Raw genomic sequence first — 20804 nt, 5'->3', positions numbered from 1 at the left:
TCTTTAGAAAAGTTGGACATGATAGAGGAGGGGCAGTAGATGTTAGATATGCGTTCAGCTATATCAGCTGACTGACTGACTCATGAATGGATTATATATGTCGCGGTAGGTATGAATGCACACACGTCAAATGTCAAATGTGAAAACGTAAACAAATGTCTGTTAGTGTGTGTGTGAGTAAATTCGGATGGGAAACTTAGATATGCCCGCGGTCTTGGCTTTTCGGTGTCGGTCATGGCGGTTGCTGGTGGTCTGCTTCTGCTAACACCACCGGAACCGGAAGGCGCTTCGTCGTCTAACGACCTATTTAACGGCCATTATTTGCGTACGTTTATAGAAAAAACGTCTCGATGGGAAATATACATTTAAATGCCTTTTTGATCAGTAGTGTAATACTGCGAAGAACGCCCCGTGAGCATATGCAAGTAAGGCATTTCCTTCTTCGGCTTGTCGCACATTTTGAGAAGCGAAAAGCCGAAGAAGGAAAAGACTATCAAAAATAATTGTAACTGTAAATACCGTATTTATTTTTATTTTTTTCGCTTTACCATAAAGTATCGGTTTTATCGCACAATTTACCAGGACGGACCAGCACTGTCCTAATAAAATCAGTGGTCACCTTACTTTGCCGCGTACCGTTTCCGTAACTATAATATATATTAATAAAATAATTTACTAAATTGTCAAACTACGATATTAATTGAATAACATGTTCGATAAATGATAGTTTTCTTATAAAAATGTATTCCATGCCGTTTATTGTGTGTGTGTTTTAATGCACTGTGCAATTTTTAACGATACACTTGCCCATCTTGTAAGTAATATGAACAAACAGAGAATGTTTTATCAAACATATATACGTCGAGCAATAATAACTAAATCAGTGACGTAACTACTACAAAAATAAATAAATAAACTAGCAAATTTTAAATGTAGCCCATATGTAAATTTTAAAATTCTGCAATCACATATTTTATAGACATTTTCTGAATTTCTTCATCTTTATATTGTAAGTTCGCCAAATCTGAATTTTTTTTATACATACATACATTAGACAGTTTTCAGTTATTGTGAATTGATTTTCTTAATTTTTTTTTTTTAATACTTACCTATACTAAGTCCGCTTTAAAGGTCACGGAATTTGACCCTTTAAGCCCTCAACATGAGGCCACCACCCCCCCGACGAATACAGTCCAAGAGACCCTTTCGTCGGAGAACGAGACGGTTGTTCATGAATATCGCACAAGAACAACCGCACATCACTGTTCTAATAAAAAACCACACTGTACATAACCAAGTACAAAATTAACAACAACGCATGAACACATAAAGCGCGCATGCGGTAGGAAACAAAACCTGAGATGTGCCGTGCGAATGCACGCACACCTCAAGTAAACATACATGTACGCATGATTATGCGTGCATAAGCACGCAAGTACACACACACACATACACACACATACACACACACACACACACATATATATACACACACACACACACACACACACACACACACACACATAAACCACACACACATACACTCACCTAAAAAGCAAACGCACACTCACACACACACACATTCACAGAATATAATATAAAAAAAATAATAATAATAAATCAACAGTTAAATGCTTTTGCAATTAAGTGGAGTAGTAGCATCCAGGGGAACACAGCTTACCTATATATTAAAATTTGGAGATTGTCCCGAAAGCCCTCTCAAACCTGAGGGCTCGTATGCACTGCATACCCCCGCGTTATAATAGTTACGCCACTGCACTAAATAAACTGAAAAAAAGAAAGGAAATACTAGTTTATAAAAAGAAGAATCTTAAATATTATTTGTTAAATTTACGCTCTTTTTATCATTCTTGTAATATCTATGATTCTTTGATTCTTGTTTTATTTCATAAGACTAAAAAACTGAAGTACCCAAATATTTTGTAAAATGTAAAGCCCGCTTTAAAGGTCGAAAAATTTGACCTTAAGTCCTAAATATGAGACCCCCCCCCCTCCCAATGAATACAGTCTGAGAAACCCTTTTGTCGGAAAACGAGACGATTGTCCAGGAATATTGCACAAGAACAACCGCATTTCACCGCTCTATATAAAAAAACTACTCTGTTCATAAACAACAACGCATGAACACATGTGTAACGAATTTTATGATTTTGACTGATTCGAACTCAGAATCGATTACTGATCACGTTTTCATGATCTAGAAAAAATGTGTGTGTGTGTGTGTGTGTGTGTGTGTGTGTGTGTGTGTCTGTGTGTGTGTGTCTGTGTGTTTTGGGGATTCTTTGAACACCGTTAGTCCTATCGAACCAAAACTTGGTATCGGGTACTAAAATTCTTATAGACATGACGAAAATTTTTTTCAAATTTTTAAGTTGACCGGAAATAGTACCTCCCCTTATAGGTGTCCTCTTTTTTTAAGTTTTTGAATTCAATTATCTCCCAAACCGCTGACTGAATCAGATAAAAATTTTTTTATATGTAATAAAAATAATAATATCTATAACCTTTTATTTTTAAATATTTTTATCTGAACCGAAAGTAGTACTTTTACTCTTTTTTTTTATTTTTATTTTATTTTTATTTTTTTTTTTTTATTTTTTTATGTTTTTCTAAAAAACCTTTTGGTTTATTGAACTGAAATTTCATATCTAGAAGTTTAAGCATAATACCAAGCTATGTATAAAATTTAGTAAGCATCCCTCAACCGGAAGTGGCAGTTTACTCTTGTTCGATTTTTCTTCCACTATTTTTTTCGACCCTTTATACACGTGTGATCTTCACGAAAAAAATCAAGTATAATTCTTCTATCAATGTGATGAAAATAAAAAAAAATCACAAAATTTAATATACCGGAAGTCGGATTTTTATCTCCTAGAAAGGTCAAAAATGTTGTCGCCTGGATCCTGTCCACACCCCTGGACGTATTAAGCCGAAAATTTATATTTGTATTCTTCTTGTACTAAATTAGATTTGGTAGCGTTTTGGTCAGAATTCGTAAACCGGAAGTAGTATTTTTTTTTAAAACAAGATTTCATTGTTTTTTCATTATTTTATTTTGACTTTTTAAATTATTTAATCTTCTTGATATTTATTGAGTATAATAAAAATAGTGATTTTAAGTAAAAATAAAAAATAAAATCACCAAATTTAATGAACCGGAAGTGGGATTTTCTCCTCTTAGAAAGGTCAACAATGTTGTCGCCTGGATCCTGTCCACACCCCTGAACGTATTAAGCTGAAAAATTATATTTATATTATTTATGTACTAACTTAAAGATTTGATAATGGTTTGGTCTGAATTTGTAAACAGGAAGTAGTATTTTTTTTTAAAACAATATTTCATTATTTTATTTTGACCTTTTAAATTATTTTTATTTTCTTGATTATTAATAAGTATAATACTGATAGTGATATTAAGTAATAAAAAAAATTTGAACAAAATCTGACAACCGGAAGTAGAACTTTTGTCTTGTGCAAGTTTCCATACATTTCCATCATAGTTATTAGTATTTGATAATTTGTCTGTACGGTTCAATATCGAATTTTGTTTAGTAACCTTCTTATATTCCTCAAATACATAGATAAAGTCATGGGTTGGTCACACCCGAATTTTTTTTTTATGCATAATTGATGAGTATATTATTTTCGTTATGTATTAATTTATGTTTAATTGTTATTTTGTTTTTTTTGTGTTATATTTTTGACCATTGTGGCGCTTTAGGAATTCCTGTTATGCCACAATGGTATGTTTAGAATAAAATAAATAAATAAATTATTTTGAATAAAAACACCAACAATTTTTTTTGATGTAATCATAAGTGAAACGTAAAAGAGGTATGTAAAAATTGGCTGCCATTATCTGACCGCGTTGCATTGTTACAAATAAATAAAAGACCTTTTTCATTGAATGTTATTCAAGTATATGCACCTACTGCAAACGCACCGGACGATGAGGTTGAGCTCTTTTATGCGGATATAGAGAAGGCCAAAACCTATTGTAGAAGAAGCGATATAACAATTGTCATGGGTGACTTTAACGCAAAGGTTGGTTGCGGTGCACGAGAAGAAGTGGTTGGAAGTTTCGGACTGAGGACACCAAATGAACGTGGTGATAGATTAGTCCAATTCTGCCAAGAAGGAGAGCTGATTATCATGAGCACCTTTTTTAAATTACATCCAAGGAAATTATATACATGGATCTCAAATGCTGACAGAGATGTAAGGAATCAAATTGATGATATCACCATAAACAAACGCTTTAGAAATATAATAAAAAGTGTTAAGACATACCCAGGAGTGGACGTATTCACAGACCATAGCCTCTTAGTAGCAAAAGTCAAATTCAAACTTAAAAGTTACACAAGAAAAAAAAAAGCGTCTGGTATCGAAACGGAAAAATTGCATGACGAAAGAATCAGAAGTTTGATACAGTATGAACTAAACGATAAATTGAGCAATGTTTCTACATCGAGAAGTATGGATATTGAATCTACGTGGATTGCCGTTAAAGATATAATCAACACAACTACACAACTAATGGATCTTCGGCGCAGATATAAAAATATAAATACGCAGAAATACGTGGAAGTCCAAAGATCCATCCGTCGTCTAATTCGGCGAGCTAAGGAGAAATGGCTAGCCAGCGAATGTGGCGGAATGATAGAGGAATTCGAAGCAAAACATGATACGTTTAATATGCATAAGAAGGTTAAACAAGCAGCAGGAATATACAAAAATAAATATATTAGTTCACTTACAGATCAAACCGGCAAACTACTAAATATTGAAGAAAGGCTTGCAGAATGGAAATCATACATGGAAACCTTCTTCAATGATAATAGAGAATCAGCTCTGATCATCCAAGTTGATGGTGGGCTGGACATTACAAAAAGCGAAATTTGAGTAAATGTCAAACGACTTTCTTACTATGTTGCTTTCGACGGTGACGATGCTCACCAGTCTCAACTGTAGTGGGGTGATTTTGATTTTTCATCCATTGAATAAGAGCGTAATCATTTATTTCACAACCTCTTCGAACGTGAGCATGAATATTGAAACGTATCATTGGGATCTTGCTGAAAGTATGGCACTAATCACTGACTAATTTGGAATATCTTTTGAAATCATACTGAACTTCTGCAGTTTGCAGTTCTTCGTCTTGGCTCTGTTGATCTGCGAGATCATCATTGTCGGTATTTGAATAGTGTTTATTCTTGGACACTTGTTGCCCACAGTGATCCCCTTCCCTGTAACTTACAATGGAGAAACGATAAAATTTTTAATTGTTTTGTATGTAGTATGAAGGCTCTCCGATTACAATGAGCAACAAAAAATCACGTTTTTGAGTTACCAGAGCGGAGACTAACCAATCTTTACTAAGTTTGACCCACTGAATTCGAATATGATATTGATTTTTGTTTGGTGGGTGATCGTTTACGAGATATTTGTACTAATTGATCGTTTACAAGATATATAAAAAAACATTCGTTTAACCACATTTATTAAGAGGGCGCATATTAGAAATTTTTGATTCTACCACAAAAGTGTATTATTACATTTTGCTGGAGTCTACCGCCAATCAATAATCTCTATTTGTTATGAGTCATAACCAGACTGCGGATAGACACCGTGCTTTTTCCAGTAATCGGGGCGGTTTGGCTCTATTTACAAAGCTAGAGTAAAAAAAATAAAGGTTGGACGAAACTTTAACAATGCATTTACAACAATTGAACAATAAACGGCGCACTGTGGGTCCGGTCACTAGTCATAACTTGATTGACAAGTGGCCGGTAGTGATTGAAAACTTATTATACATATATATATATATATAATAAGTTTTCTTCTCAATTTCGCATGTGAGAAATAATTAAAAAAAAATGGGATATACATTGATTTAATGTGCTTGGTACTTGGTAATTAGTAAAGTAAAGAATATTGTAAAAAAAATGTAAAAATGGGCATTCTTAAAAAAATGTCGCCAGTGGTGCACTTTTATATTCTATAAATTTATATATTATAATTTATACGTATTTTTGGTTGGATTTAAAAAAATAATACATATCTAGCTAAAAATTTTATTTATCACTTTATAAACAAAAATAAACACGAAAAAATTACAAACTAATGATGAGAACAAAAATACTAAAATATAATAAGCAAAATACACTAAGCAAATTTTGCTCTTTAAAATTAAAAATAAAGAGAAATAAATCCGAATATAAAAAAATAGCTACCTACATATATACATAAATAGATACTAACTAAAAATCGCTTCGATGACAGTAACAACTAAACACTTATAAAGTAATCAGATTGGTTTCTGTTAACATACAATGAGATCAATTTGGTCCTGTCTTATCATCTATAATTAGTATGTATATTGGGCCTGGTAGACTTGCAATTTCGATTAAAATAAGAAATTAAAATGAAGAAAAAAATTGTCATAGCATATTTTAATAGATAAATCATAATAATGTACATATGTATGTATATGTAGTAGTTAATAAGGATCTTGTGTGCTTTTGTTTGCCAATTATTTACATATATGTATGTATGTATATGTATGCATGATTATTATAAATTGGTATAGTAATAAGTGTTTAACTATATACCATAGACCAGCCCAATTATTGCAATTTCTCATATTTCTAATATATTGGCAATACAATACTTAATTTGAAAAAAGAATTAAAAATACGTGCAAACTAATTTTATTAAAATTAATGTTTTACGATAACAAAATACATATTTTTAAATGAGAAGCAAAATGCAAAAAAAAACAAATTGGTTTTACATTGTAATACAATATATGTATGTTTTTGAATTAACGACCCAATTGATTTTATAATATATATTTAAAAAAATGATCAAATCGGAATTTGCACAATAAATTGAAAACGAAAAAATTAAATAAAGAATAGCCGAGATAGATGTATGTATGTAGCTAGTTATAAGAAAAATAACTTAAAAATATACAAAAGCACTTCAATTTTTATAATTGTTTAGAAAAAAGTACAACAGATGATGGGTTTTAATATTTTAATACCGTAGCTGTCCATTGCTTTTACGTCGTGTAGAATTCAACATTTTTGCAACAGACAATGGTTTTATTCCTGAATTCTGTTTGAGTGAAATAGGGCAATACGTTCTGAAAAAAAATTTAATAATTTACAATCACAATATATGTATCTATGTATGCATTTTGCATATGTGTACAACAAATTTTAAGATATCTTATATCTTACATAGTATGTGCCATATCACCAGTAGCTCCACATAGGGGACATTCGAATTTTCGTAGAATTGGACATAATAAAGCACCTGTCGGTGACCTCAGCGAATGACTCAAATAAATTGACGCATGTTCTCCATTTTGACGACAAAAACCGCAAAATTTGTTATTCTTATAAATGCTTCCTTTCGGGACCTAAAATGTACATAAATATATGTATGAATGGGTTTATATTAAACCTTTAAGCATTAAAATTAAGGTTATTAGATTTTTATAAATATCTAATTACATTGGAAATGCCCCAAATATCGCTCAAATTGATATTATCACGTTTAGTTTCCGAAACCGTAAACATCTGTATTTCCTGTCGTGATGTTTCTAAATATGTCATGGATTGTGAAGAAGGCATCGCAACACTTGCAGGTGGCGTTGCAATGATTTTTCGGGGAACATTCCTCGGAACATACCTATAAATATAAAATGATTATTTATTTGAAATTTTTGAGCTCTTCTTATTTTTTATATAAATATTATATTATATAATATTTACAGTGAATTGTTTGGGACGTTGCGACTCCATGCTGAAATCTCGAATGGTTCATCGTTAGAACAGGGCCAAGTAGGTTGAATGTGTTGTCCAACTAAAAACATATGTACATACAATCTATGTAAGAATTCTGAAAACAGTTTTTCATATTCTATAGATACACATTTTATTGACATAATAACAAGTACATATTAATATATATGTAGATACTAAATTGATGAAATTATACGTAAACGTATAATTTTTAGGATTAAACAGATTTACTAAGTCCATGGAGGATTCGTAGAATGTTAATAATTCCAAGAAGTACACCTGTGCATACTTACATATACATACATATGTCGCCATGTAAGAGATCGATATCAATTCAATGGGGGGGAGGAGGGGTATTACACTGCTGATACTTATACATACATACTACAATATAATATTCAAATGTCTTATTTACTGTTTGCGTTCATTTAACTTACCAGCTCTGTTGAAATTGCGAAATCCGTCAGTCATGATAAAATCACGATCTATGCACTTCCCGTCTGAAATAATAACAATATCGATGGTTTAATGTAGAATAGAATAGGTGGTAGAATCCGTGACATTAAATTTAATAAATTAATAACAAATGCATATTCAAATAAATTTAAATAAAATAAAACTGTTCAAATAAATTTAATAACATGTTTACTATTAGATGAGCCATGTTTAAAGCATTTATTACGTCCGTAAAATGTTTGGTAAATCTTATGTGATGTCTATGGGAAACTTTACATTGTCATTTATCGCAGAATTAAACATTCATCAGGACTTTTACATACATATGTATATGTAAGTTAAGGTAACTACTAAGCATGGTTAATCTAAAAATAATGTACATGTTGTGATAAATATGAAAATAATAATCTCAGCATTACATTAAATGATAAGTATGTACCATAAGAAATTTTGTACGAAAATCTTGTACATACATATATTCTGTTCTTCGTCTGTTCAAAGGGTTTCTAAAAAAAAACCTACATATTTATCAAATTGATGTGTTTGTTAATTTTTATCGTGTGAAAATAATTTATACCCGCAATAAAGAACATTGGTAATAATACGATAATACGAATTCCATATCCAGTTCCTAAATAGCGACCACAGGTTGCAATATGGGAACTGGATATGGAAACATCGGTAGTAGATATCGTGTGTGTGGATGGCTCCATGAAAGCGTTCCCTCTAAGGTGTGCGCACGTGTGAGACACCTTAGAGCTTGGACGGAACGTTGGCGTCAAGATGTTGCATAAGTCCCCCCCCCCCTCCCCCCTTCTTCGCCGAGCTCGGCCGAGAGCCGAACGCCGTTAGCCGAGTGCGCCCGACTTCAGCCGAGGCCGCGCTCGGCTAACACTTTTACCAACACATGTACACATTGTAAGCGTGGCCGCTCGCCGTAGCAGTGGACAAAAAAATTCACCCAATCTATGTAGTCTAAATATTTATCAAATATGTATATCCATATGGTGTTTGGAAAGTTGTGCATATTTAAATTCAATTCGACTATAACTAACAAAAATATATTCGACATAATTTTCATTTACGATATTTTCATTTAATCAGTGTGATATTTTGAAACTTATAATGTACTATATACTAACTATGTATGTAGTAGCACTCGAAAAAGAGTGAACTCGGGCCCTGAAACTTTATTCCGCCTCCCCCCCTCTCGTCAGCCCTTAGTAGATATGGGCAAAAATGGGAATTTTGAACGAACCGAACGAATTTTTATTCCCGGAAACAGTGGCGGACTGGGACTGAAACCAGTGCTTGCCAGGGGGCTCCCACCCAGGGCTAAAAAAATGTCTTCCCCCCCCATATAACAAAATTTTCTTCTTTCCATCACGCTAAAAATCAAGGGTAAAAAATAAATAGAATTTTCAAAAATGCACGAATCAAAATTTAAAAGTGCAATTATAATCAAATGTTATTATGGAAGTATGAAGTAAATTTAAATCGCTAGTTGATGATGAATCGTCCTATAAAAAAAACTTTTTAAGCGAATCTGTGTGACATCATTTGTTTCAAATAACACGCGTGTTTATGGTTGCAATCAATCGGTGGGTCTCATAATCATATAAAAAAATAATTTAATTTTTAAATTAATATTTTTCATGCACGGATAATCCGCACCCGGATAATTGAGAGTATACCGTATATGTAAATTTTTTGTATTATAACGATGAAAAAAATTGTCACACATACATTGTAGATATGCTAATGGAGAGGGCGGCAAACAGTTTCGCGACGATTCGCAAAGCAACGAAATGCAAGGGGACGTCGAGCCGCCATTTTGGTGCTGATGGAACGAATATTAACTCGGATCGTGATTCTAGTATTGATCATCATGATTAGAGGTAGGACCGGAAGCGTGCCGTTCATTTTTTTGGACTCTTAATTTCTAAATAGACCCAAAATGCCCTGATTCCTGGAAAAAGCACGCTTCCGGCCGCCCTTTAATCGTGATACTGACACTATCACTGATACACGGATCGCGTGATAATATTGATAGCGAGACGGCCCAACGTAAACATTCGTCCAAAGAGGCTGCGAAACACGCAAATGACACGGAAAGGCCGCACCGCACGGCTCAATCGAAAAAGACGAGACGCGATTCCAAGGTCGGTTCATACATATGTACATGTTCATACAGGCAAGCCGACGAATGCAACAGTGTTCCCGAGCTCGCAAGATTCGCAGCATTAGGCTCGATCTTTTTCTTGAGCTGTACAAACCATAGTACTTAAAACGAAGTGACCGCGCGACAGAAAATGGCACGCGCGTCCACGGCCTTGGCCATCGTTTGCGCAAAGACCGAAAGCGCGTCGATATTGCCGAACGAAACGGCTACCGATGCGGGAAAGCCGGAAAAATGAAGAATGGCGTCGCGGAATCGGAATCGGCCTGCAATGAATGGCGCAACCAACTGATTGAAAGGGCTAATTAGCTTCAATAAGAACGTACCTGTGGGCGAGTGGGGCAGCTCAGCGTCGTATATTCACCGCAGAATGCGGACCGCTACTGACCGTGCCGTGCGATTTCCAACCGAATTTGGTGTTCGGATTATCGCATAGCAACGCGGCTGGCGGACTCACTCTGTCTCTGTCTCTATGTCTGTTTCGCCGACTGCGTCACGTGCGTGCGAGCAGCGCTTCCGATGGGCACTTGCCACATAACTTTGTCAAATGTTGCAGATGCACAGGATTGGTCCATTATGTCGACATCGGTCTAGTCCGTATCTCATTGGACCGTATCTCATTACTCACGGTGTGAAGAGGCGATTAGCTGAGAGCAGTTTGGGTTCAGACAAGGCTTGGGTACCCGAGAGGCCCTTTTCTGTATGAAAACACTACTCCAAAGATGGAGAGAAGTCCGTAAACCTGTGTACATCTGCTTTATAGACTTTGAAAAGGCCTTTGACCGTGTCCAACACGCTCGCCTGATTGAAACATTAAAAAATATTGGCCTGGATGACAGAGATGTCAGATTGCTACGAAATATTTATTGGAATCAGACTGCAGTAGTACGTGTCGATGATCAATTCACTGATGAGATTCCTATAGAACGGGGCGTCAGGCAAGGATGCATCCTATCACCTACTCTTTTTAACACCTACACTGAATCCATCTTCCACGATGCTCTCCAAGAGGCGGAGGGCATCAAGGTGGGCGGCGAGACGATCACCAATTAAGATATGCTGATGACACGGCACTAGTCGCTGAAAATTTAGCAGACCTGCAAAGATCTCTAGACCGTGTACATCAAGAAAGCAATCGAAGAGGTCTGCGCATAAATCTAAAGAAGACAACATTTATGATAGTAGATAGAATGCAAACAGACACCGGGAATCTAACCTTGGATGGAGAGGTGATAGAAAGAGTAAAACGATACAAATACCTGGGTACCTGGCTGAATGAAGAGATGGACCCAGATTAAGATTTAAGAATCCGCATCGAGATGGCTAGAACAGCATTTGTAAAAAATTAAGGCGGCGATTACAATCAAGCATCTCAATCTTCATACGCGGTTGAGATTCACGAAGAGCTACGTCTGGACAGTATTACTACACGGATGTGAGACGTGGGCTCTGAAGACCAAGATGATCAGCCGCATCGAAGCTTTTGAGATGTGGGTGTATAGGCGTATGCTGAAGATTCCGTGGACCAAGAAGATATAATTCGAAGCTGTCCTCGGCATGATGGGGAGAGGCAGGGAACCTGTTTCTGTCGTCGAGCGGAGAAAGGTGGAGTACCTCGGACACATGATACGGGGTCCAAAATACGAATTTCTCCGTTTGATAACCATGGGGAAAATAGAAGGAAAAAATGGATTGGCAGGAAAAAATTATCTTGGCTTCGAAACATGCGCATGATATGAGCTCCGAAGACCTGTTCCGAGCCGCTGAAGTTTTAAGTTTTTGAATTCAATTTTTTCCCAAACTACTAACTGAATCGGACTGAATTTTTTTTACATGTTTTTACATATTTTGACCTTTTAAATAATTTTTATTTTCTTGATATTTAATAAGTATAATACTGATAGTGATTTTAAGTAATAAAAAAAAATTTGAACAAAATCTGACAACCGGAAGTAGAACTGATATCTTGTGCAAGTTTTCATACATTTGCGCTCAATTTGAATCGAAAATGCTGTCAGTTATTAGTATTTCATAATTTGTCTGTACGGTTCAATATCGAATTTTGTTTTGTAACCTTCTTATATTCCTCAAAAACATAGATAAAGTCATGTGTTGGTCACACCCGAATTTTTTTTTTGTTGTTATCCAAGTAAAATAGCGAGTTTTGTTAAAAGCCCCATGCCATATATTATGAGAACTTTTACAGAACGAACGGCTACTTTCATCTGGCATTAAACTTAGCCTGCCTAACTGAAAGGGTTGTTCAGATATGCAAAAACAATAAGGAGAATTCGGAACTAACATATATTTGTAAAAATATAAATATATTGTGAATAATAATATTTAAATATGAAAAATTTAAATTATGAATGAAATTATTGAATAATAATATTTAAATTCGACCAAGGTGGGCGCCTGGCACCCCCTCTTGGATCCGGCAGTGACTCCTAGGGTATAAATAAGGAAGTTTAAACAGACATATCTACTTACATACATTTGTGTATTTGTTTCGGTAAGAGAAAAGTATGATCCATTGGACTTTTGCTAAGATAACAACAGACATTGCTATGTATTTGTTCCGGCGAATGTACTTCAGATTTTTATACTGTCCATTTTTTATTAACACTGACATTTAATATTATAATACGGAACATTTTGTTAATAAAATACTTGACGAAAACTGATTTGTATACTAACAAAATTGATTAAATTGCTGGCCTTTTAATTTGTTACTCTCCAACGGACTTTTACTAAAATAACGATTTTCTTATTTTGCTCATTTGATTATTATTTCTCAATCGAGCCGAGTCATTGAACTTTTTAAAATAATAATTTCAGAATTTTCCATCGCTATTATGTCGAATAGCAATATGTGTTATCTCGAGACGGGTTTTTAATCTCTAGCAGGTTCCAATTTCAGTATGCCATTTTTGTATTCAACCATTATCGTTATACATATGTATATATACATATATGACATTGTTACAATTCACGATGACATTTTGATCGGAATCGTCATCCAGGAATTGCAATAATATGTAATTAAATTGTGTTACCTAAATGTCATACAACCACATATGTATGTATTTATACACAATTAATTTGCAAAATGTCTAATGCCACCTAAACACTATTTACAGACCAACCAAAGGATCCGTGTTGATCAGTGGCGTAACATGAATTCCAGGCGCCCCCTGCAAAATATTTTAAGGCGCCCCCCTCCCCCTTATACACATATAATTCCACTATGTCACTAGAGCAGTGCTACTCAAACTATTTCAGTTGGCGGACCAGCATATATTTTTCAGTAATTCTCACGGACCAGCATCATATCTTTAAATAAAAAGGTTATACATATATATATATATATATATATATATATATATATATATATATATATATATATATATATATATATCATCATCATCATCATCATCATTTACAGCCATTCGCCATCCACTGCTGGATGAAGGCCTCTCCAACACGCTTCCACTCGTCTCTGTTTTGCGCAACACTCATCCATCTCATTCCGCACATTTTCCTAATTTCGTTCACCCATCTTCCTTGCGGTCTTCCTTTTACTCTTTTGCCTTCTCTCGGGTACCATTCAAGCACTTCTTTTGTCCACCTTTCGTCCATCCTCCTAGCTACGTGACCCGCCCATTGCCATTTCAATCTCTTCACTCTATCCACTATGTCCACTACCCTTGTCATATTTCTCACCCACGTGTTCCGCTTCCTGTCTTTCCTCGTTATGCCAAGCATACAGCGTTCCATACTTCTTTGAGTGCATTGGATTTTATTTTGCATCTTGGCGTTCAGTGTCCAAGTTTCACATCCATACGTCATCACTGGCAAAACGCATTGATCAAAGATCCTTTTCTTCAGGCAGAGTGGCATTTTTGATTTAAAAACAGCATTCATCCGTCCAAATGCACTCCACCCTAATTTCATACGTCTCTTTATCTCTTCATTTTTACTACCAGACATGTCAATTATTTGACCTAAATATAAATAATTATTTACTACTTCTACTGGTTTATTATCTAAGGGGATGCTATCAGGCATGCAATAACTATTGAACATTAGTTTAGTCTTATCTACGTTAATTTTTAATCCTACTTTTCTACTTTCCCTGTCCAGCTGTGTTAGTCTGATAAGTAGGTCAGCTGAATCACGAGCTACTAAAACTATATCGTCTGCGAACCGAAGGTGACTCAAAAAGCGACCATTGATGCTTACTCCGGCTGTATCCCAATCCAATTTCCTGAAAACTCCCTCAAGCACCGCATTGAATAACTTGGGCGAGATTGTATCTCCTTGTCTTACTCCTTTTCCTATGCTAAATCTATCTGTACCTGAAAAAATTTTAACCGAAGCTGTGGCATTCTTATATATTGCAGCTAACAGTCCCACATAGGGTTCCGGCACTCCCTGTGTTTTTAGAGCGTTAAGTACTGCATTATGACTAACTGTATCGAAGGCTTTCTCATAATCGACGAAACCTAGGCACAATGGCCGTTGATATTCGTTGGCGCGCTCGATTAGTTCGCCAACTACTTGGAGGTGGTCCATTGTGCTGAAATTTGCCCTAAACCCTGCCTGCTCTATAGGTTGGTTCTCGTCGAGGATATTCTTCAGCCTTTCTGTAATAACCTTCGTGAAGAGCTTGTAGACCGCTGAAAGTAGACTAATGGGTTGGTAGTTCTTGATATCGCTTTTGTCGCCTTTTTTGTGTATTAAAATGATAGTTGCGTTATTCCATCCTTCTGGTATAGCTTGGTTCTGGATGCATTTGCTGAAAAGCCTAGCTGAGATATTAATTAGGGGGGGGCCGCCACATTTTAGTAAGTCAATGGGAATATTATCTTCCCCTGGGGTTTTACAGTTCTTTGCAGTTTTTAGCGCGGCCTCTACTTCGCTAGGCAATACTGCAGGAACCCTTTGGCCGTGTGTCGATTCCAGAGCGGGGAATTGGCCGTTGTCGTTCTCGTATAGTTTTGCATAGAACGTGTAAACTCTGTCTATGATTTCTTCTCTATTCCTAATTATTACTCCGCTCTCTGATCTGATTGCGATCATTTGGTTTTTGCCTAAGAAAAGATCCTGTTTGCACTTTTTCAGGCTACTATATATATATATATATATATATATATATATATATATATATATATATATATATATATATATATATATATATATATATATATATATATATATATATATATATATATATATATATATATATATATATATATATATATATATATATACCATCATGGAAAAGACTTCGATAATGGTTTGATGTAGTTTATTGAAATGTAAAATCTGCACGTGGTGGTTCAGCGGAGCGTACGAGAACAACTTCTTCGTACGCCGTCTTTTCGCTGACTACTCGACCGTAGCGTTCTTCCGCTTGGGTCCACACTACTTCCAACTCGTCAATAATGCCAATCGACAATCAGTTAATAAGACTGTTTGCCACACGTCATTATAAAAGTCGGAACATAGTCCCACATAGGAAAACTGTTGAACAATACAGTTATTCTACAGAGTTACAGCATTACTGACGAGTCGTTTACAATAAATCATAGCTCTTACAATAATTAAATAGAGGGTGAATAATGAAACCTTTGCCTCATCCAGTGTGAGGATAAAATCAATTTATTGGTTCAGTAATATTTCAACTTATAGGTATACCTCTGGTGAATGTTATTTCTATTTACATTAAAATTTTTGAAATCTCCTTTGAAGCTGTGAATAAGCATTACAAGATAAGTTTACTTTAAAGAAGAGAGAGTGGACTGTATATGGTTTAACTTAAGCATTCCTCATCTTGATGTTAACTTAGACAATACAATGTTGACACTATTACAGTTGTCAATACAGATCAGCTATTACCGATCAACTAAACTTGATTAGTGAGTGTAATGCTCCTAAGTTAACTTGATTTCATCAACAAGTAACACAAACATTGCTAAATTACAAGTAAATTGGAAAGTCATTCATTCATTCCTACAAGCAGGAAATGAAGGCGAACTATGATTATAGATGTCTCTACGTTAAACATCGAAATGTTCAGTATTATAATATTTACTTATTCTATGATTCACATAAATACTATAAACAGTAAGAGTTAACTTATGTTTTCATAACAAGAAACATAAGACCTGCGGATGACTCCCGGCAGGTTATAATTAAGTAGACATGAAATAATTTAAGATGCTCCATTAAGTTTGGCTTGGAGACTAACATTAACAAATCATGAATATAATTTTAACTGTCAAATTTGAACAGTTTATTTTAAACTCGGATATAATCCTTCCGAGTGATGACATGAGACAAGTCTTATATTATAAAGACAAAATGATTAGATTAAATTCGGAGATATATACTGCCGAATGTTAAAATGAAAATAGCTTAAATTATACACACAACACAATTAAAGTGAATTACGGAGTATTACTATTAACATTGAATGATTTAAACTCATGATTACATCTAATAAGTAATATGCGTTGGGGGTAGTGTCTTCGGGTTAAACTAAGCTACCGAAGTTGACGGAATTGAAGCTGCTGTTTCTCCTCCATCTTGCTGATCTTCCTTCCTGTCAAGTGGTCCTTGTGGTAGAATCGGCAATGGCGCCACTAGATGACTGGACCGACGAAACTCTCCGCTGGCAGTAAAGACGTCGACGACTCGAACTCTGCCATCTGGTCCGGGATACAATTTAGTGACTCGACCCAAGACCCATCGGGTTGGCAGCATGTGTTCCTCCTTTAACAGGACCATTTGACCCACACTCAGATTGTTGCTCGAGTCCTTCTTCCATTTGTGTCGTAACTGCAAAGAATGTAAATATTCCGCCGACCAACGTTTCCAAAATGCTGCTGTGGTCAATTGTATCTGAAGCAGATTGGCATGGACATTAGTGTTATATTTAACCTCCATTGGAAGAGCGAGTAAGGATCTGCCAATTAAGAAATGTCCAGGTGTGAGGGGTAAAAGGTCTAGTGGATCCGATGACAAGGGACTAAGAGGACGGGAATTCATGCAAGCTTCTATTTGAGTCAATACCGTACAAAATGATTCGAAATTTAAGGTGGTGGCCTTTAACACCTTGTTTAAATGAATTTTCATGGATTTAACCGCTGCTTCCCACAGCCCTCCCATGTGAGGCGCCCTTGGCGGGTTAAACTTCCAACGAATCCCTTCGGAGGCTACATACCGTAGTAGCTTCTCCTCATGAGGACGTTCGTAAATTAATTTTACTAAATTAACGAGTTCACGACTTGCACCGACAAAATTAGTAGCATTGTCGGAATATATCGTATTGGGCCTGCCACGTCTGGCTACGAATCTTCTTAAACAATTTAAGAAATTTGAACTCGTTAAGTCTCCGACAAGTTCCAAGTGAACTGCCTTACTGGAAAAACACACAAAGACACAAACGTAACCCTTAATTATCTTAGAATTCTTATTGCAACCACTCTTCACAGGAAAAGGTCCTGCGAAGTCTATCCCCACATGACTGAAAGGAAAATTCGCAGTGGTACGTTCGAGCGGGAGTAATCCCATTAATCTATTGTGTGACAGTGGTTTATTTCTAAAACAAATGACACATGAACGCACCACTCCTTTGACAGTATTATGTCCGGCCAATGGCCAATAGGTCTGCCGCAATAACGACAGTAAGGCTTGAGTACCCAAGTGAATATATTTCAAGTGTGCATCTCGGACAATCATGTGTGTAAGTTTATGCTTATTTGACAAGATAATGGGTGACGTTGATAGAGTTGTTCCCAGAGGAAGTCTACTTCCAACACAAATTAAATTCTCATGGAATAGAGGGGACAATTTAGCTAATTTACTGCTACTGGGAATTGGATGTCCCTTGCTCAGCAAATGATATTCCAATGGAAATGATTCCATTTGCGATAACCTAATCAAATTATTTAAAGCATCTTTTAATTCTAAAGCGGACGGTTCGTTATTTTCTTTAACGTTTAATTGTTTATTCCTTAGTGGCCGACGAACATATGATAAAACTCGAAGGAGTCTTGGAAGATGAGAATATTTATCTATCCAATTATTTTCCCTCACAAGGGTAGCGTTAGTGACTACCCTTCTCTCTGGAAGATCTATTGTGATCTCAGGAGGTCTTCGAGGCCACCGTGATTCATCTAATTTCAACCAACTAGGGCCGTCCCACCATAACGAATTATGATTTAATTCTGATGGTTGAGTCCCTCGAGAAATTAAATCTGCTGGATTGTCTGTAGAGGAGACATGGTACCACTCAATGGGTTGAGATATTGATTGGATTTCGGCCACTCGATTGGCAACGAAGGTAGTCCATTTACATGACTCTCCCCTAATCCAATGCAATGCGACGGTTGAATCCGTCCAATAATATTTTTCATTAATATGAATTGTTAATTGGTCTATTGTTGACTTCATTAACTTTGATAATAACATAGCGGAGCACAGCTCTAAACGCGGAATAGTTACAAAACTGAGCGGAGCGACTCTCGAACGAGAACACACAAGATGACATTTGGAATTTCCCAATTGATCAGTACATTTTACATAAATACAAGCACCATAAGCTTTCTCGGATGCGTCACAAAATCCGTGTGCCTGTATATTAATGGCATTATTTAGTATTATCAATCTAGGAATTTTATAAAGTTTCATGACTGTATTGGATAATTGACAATCCTTCCATTTTTTGAAGATTGTCTGAGGAATGAGTTCAATAAGTTTTAATAAAAATAAATTTAACCAATCTGATTGGACACTAGGTCCCACCATCAAAATATTATTTAGTGAGATGTTGGACGTTGTCTTTGCGGACGCATCAAAAACTACACGATATTTAGTGGTAAGGCTAGACTCCTTAACTACGACGTGATGAGGTGAATAACAATGAACCTCATGTGCCTCCGGAGGTTCACACTCTGACATATGTCCTGAATTTATATACTCTTCTAAAACTTTATTGTATTCCATTTTTAAATTATTATTGGCTAAAAAACGTCTTTCCAAAGTTTTGCGTCTTTTCTCCGCAATGTGCAATGAACTTCCTAATACTACCGGGGAATTTTTATATGGTAAAGCTACACAAAATCTACCGTTTTTATCTCGTGATGTGTGTGCTTGAAAATGTTCCTCACATCTTTTCTCCTCAAGAGATTGATGTTTTACCATAGGAACCTGGTCTATCATCCAAAAGTTTTGAATCTGACTGTCTAATTGACTTATATATATATGTATGTATGTATGTGAAAATATGTATGTAAAATATATATATATATATATATATATATATATATATATATATATATATATATATATATATATATATATATATATATATATATATATATATATATATATATATATATATATATATATATATATACAGTGGCGGACTGGGACTGAAATAAGTACATGCCAGGAGTCAAAAGGGGCCCACCCAGGGTTAAAAAATTTTGTTCCTCCCCCCCCCATATAACAAAATTTTCTTCTTTCCATCACGCTAAAAATCAAGGGCAAAAAATAAATAAAATTTAAAAAAATGGGAATAAACAAATTTAGGTACAAGAAAAATGGCAAAAGCAAAATAGATCCATAAATTACATTGTATATTTTGTTTTAATCCTTGTCCTAGGTAAATAGAATGCATCATAAAAGAATGCGGCATAAAAGCGGCATTCTTTTATGAAAAAATCGGGGATTTTTCTTGGGAGGGGCAGGCAAAGATTGGTCAAATTGAAAAATTTTCAAAAAATCTTGTTTATATCGGAATAAAAATGGAAAATATTCTTTGCATTCACCTTATTGAGTTTTAAAATATGAAAAAAAATAATCTTATTTTTGATAAAATAATTTTAAAAAGATATTATGTAAAAAGCGCCGCAGGCGAAAATTTTTTCCCAAAAATCGACCATCAAACTGAGTCACTAAAAAACTACTAATTGACTTAATTCCTACCGACTGTCTTTTCACTTTATCTACGTACATATGTACGTAATAACAATAGATAAAGTTTTGAGATCATGCGAAAATTCGAAAATAATGCATAATATTTTCAGTTAATGTTAATCGAAAATCGGGATTTTGGGGAGGGGGCCCCTATCCTATATTTCTGTATACATGGTTGTGTCTAGATTAGGAATAGATTTAATATTCAGAAACTGTTTAAAATTGTGTATTTAAATCTTACTATATCGTCGAAGTATAGTTAAATGTTATTATGAAGTAAATTTAAATCGCTGGTTGATGATGAATCGTCCTATCAAAATTGTTTTAAGCAATTCAGTTTATATTATTCA

At 35.1% G+C, this 20804-nt stretch overlaps 2 protein-coding genes across 3 annotated transcripts in view; both read right to left on the bottom strand.

The window, feature by feature from the left end:
• LOC143921156 (uncharacterized) overlaps nt 1-20804 on the bottom strand; it is a 325759-nt gene that overhangs the window by 108071 nt on the left and 196884 nt on the right. The window lies entirely within an intron of this gene.
• LOC143921170 (uncharacterized) overlaps nt 6077-20804 on the bottom strand; it is a 155435-nt gene continuing 140707 nt past the window's right edge. The window contains exons 1-6 of one of the 2 annotated variants that reach the window (XM_077444343.1): nt 10794-10858; nt 8270-8332; nt 7803-7893; nt 7542-7719; nt 7266-7447; nt 6077-7168 (exon numbers count right to left, since the gene is read on the bottom strand). In XM_077444343.1, coding sequence (XP_077300469.1) covers nt 7060-7168; nt 7266-7447; nt 7542-7719; nt 7803-7893; nt 8270-8303 — 594 coding nt within the window. In that variant the 5' untranslated portion in view covers nt 8304-8332; nt 10794-10858 and the 3' untranslated portion in view covers nt 6077-7059. Of the gene's footprint in view, nt 7169-7265; nt 7448-7541; nt 7720-7802; nt 7894-8269; nt 8333-10793; nt 10859-20804 lie in introns of those variants that run through there. The other variant, XM_077444347.1, reaches the window with a different exon arrangement.

Source organism: Arctopsyche grandis, chromosome 2, assembly GCF_051622035.1.
Source record: "Arctopsyche grandis isolate Sample6627 chromosome 2, ASM5162203v2, whole genome shotgun sequence".
Taxonomy (NCBI): Eukaryota; Metazoa; Arthropoda; class Insecta; order Trichoptera; family Hydropsychidae; genus Arctopsyche; species Arctopsyche grandis.
This window is presented reverse-complemented; position numbering and strand designations above follow the sequence as displayed.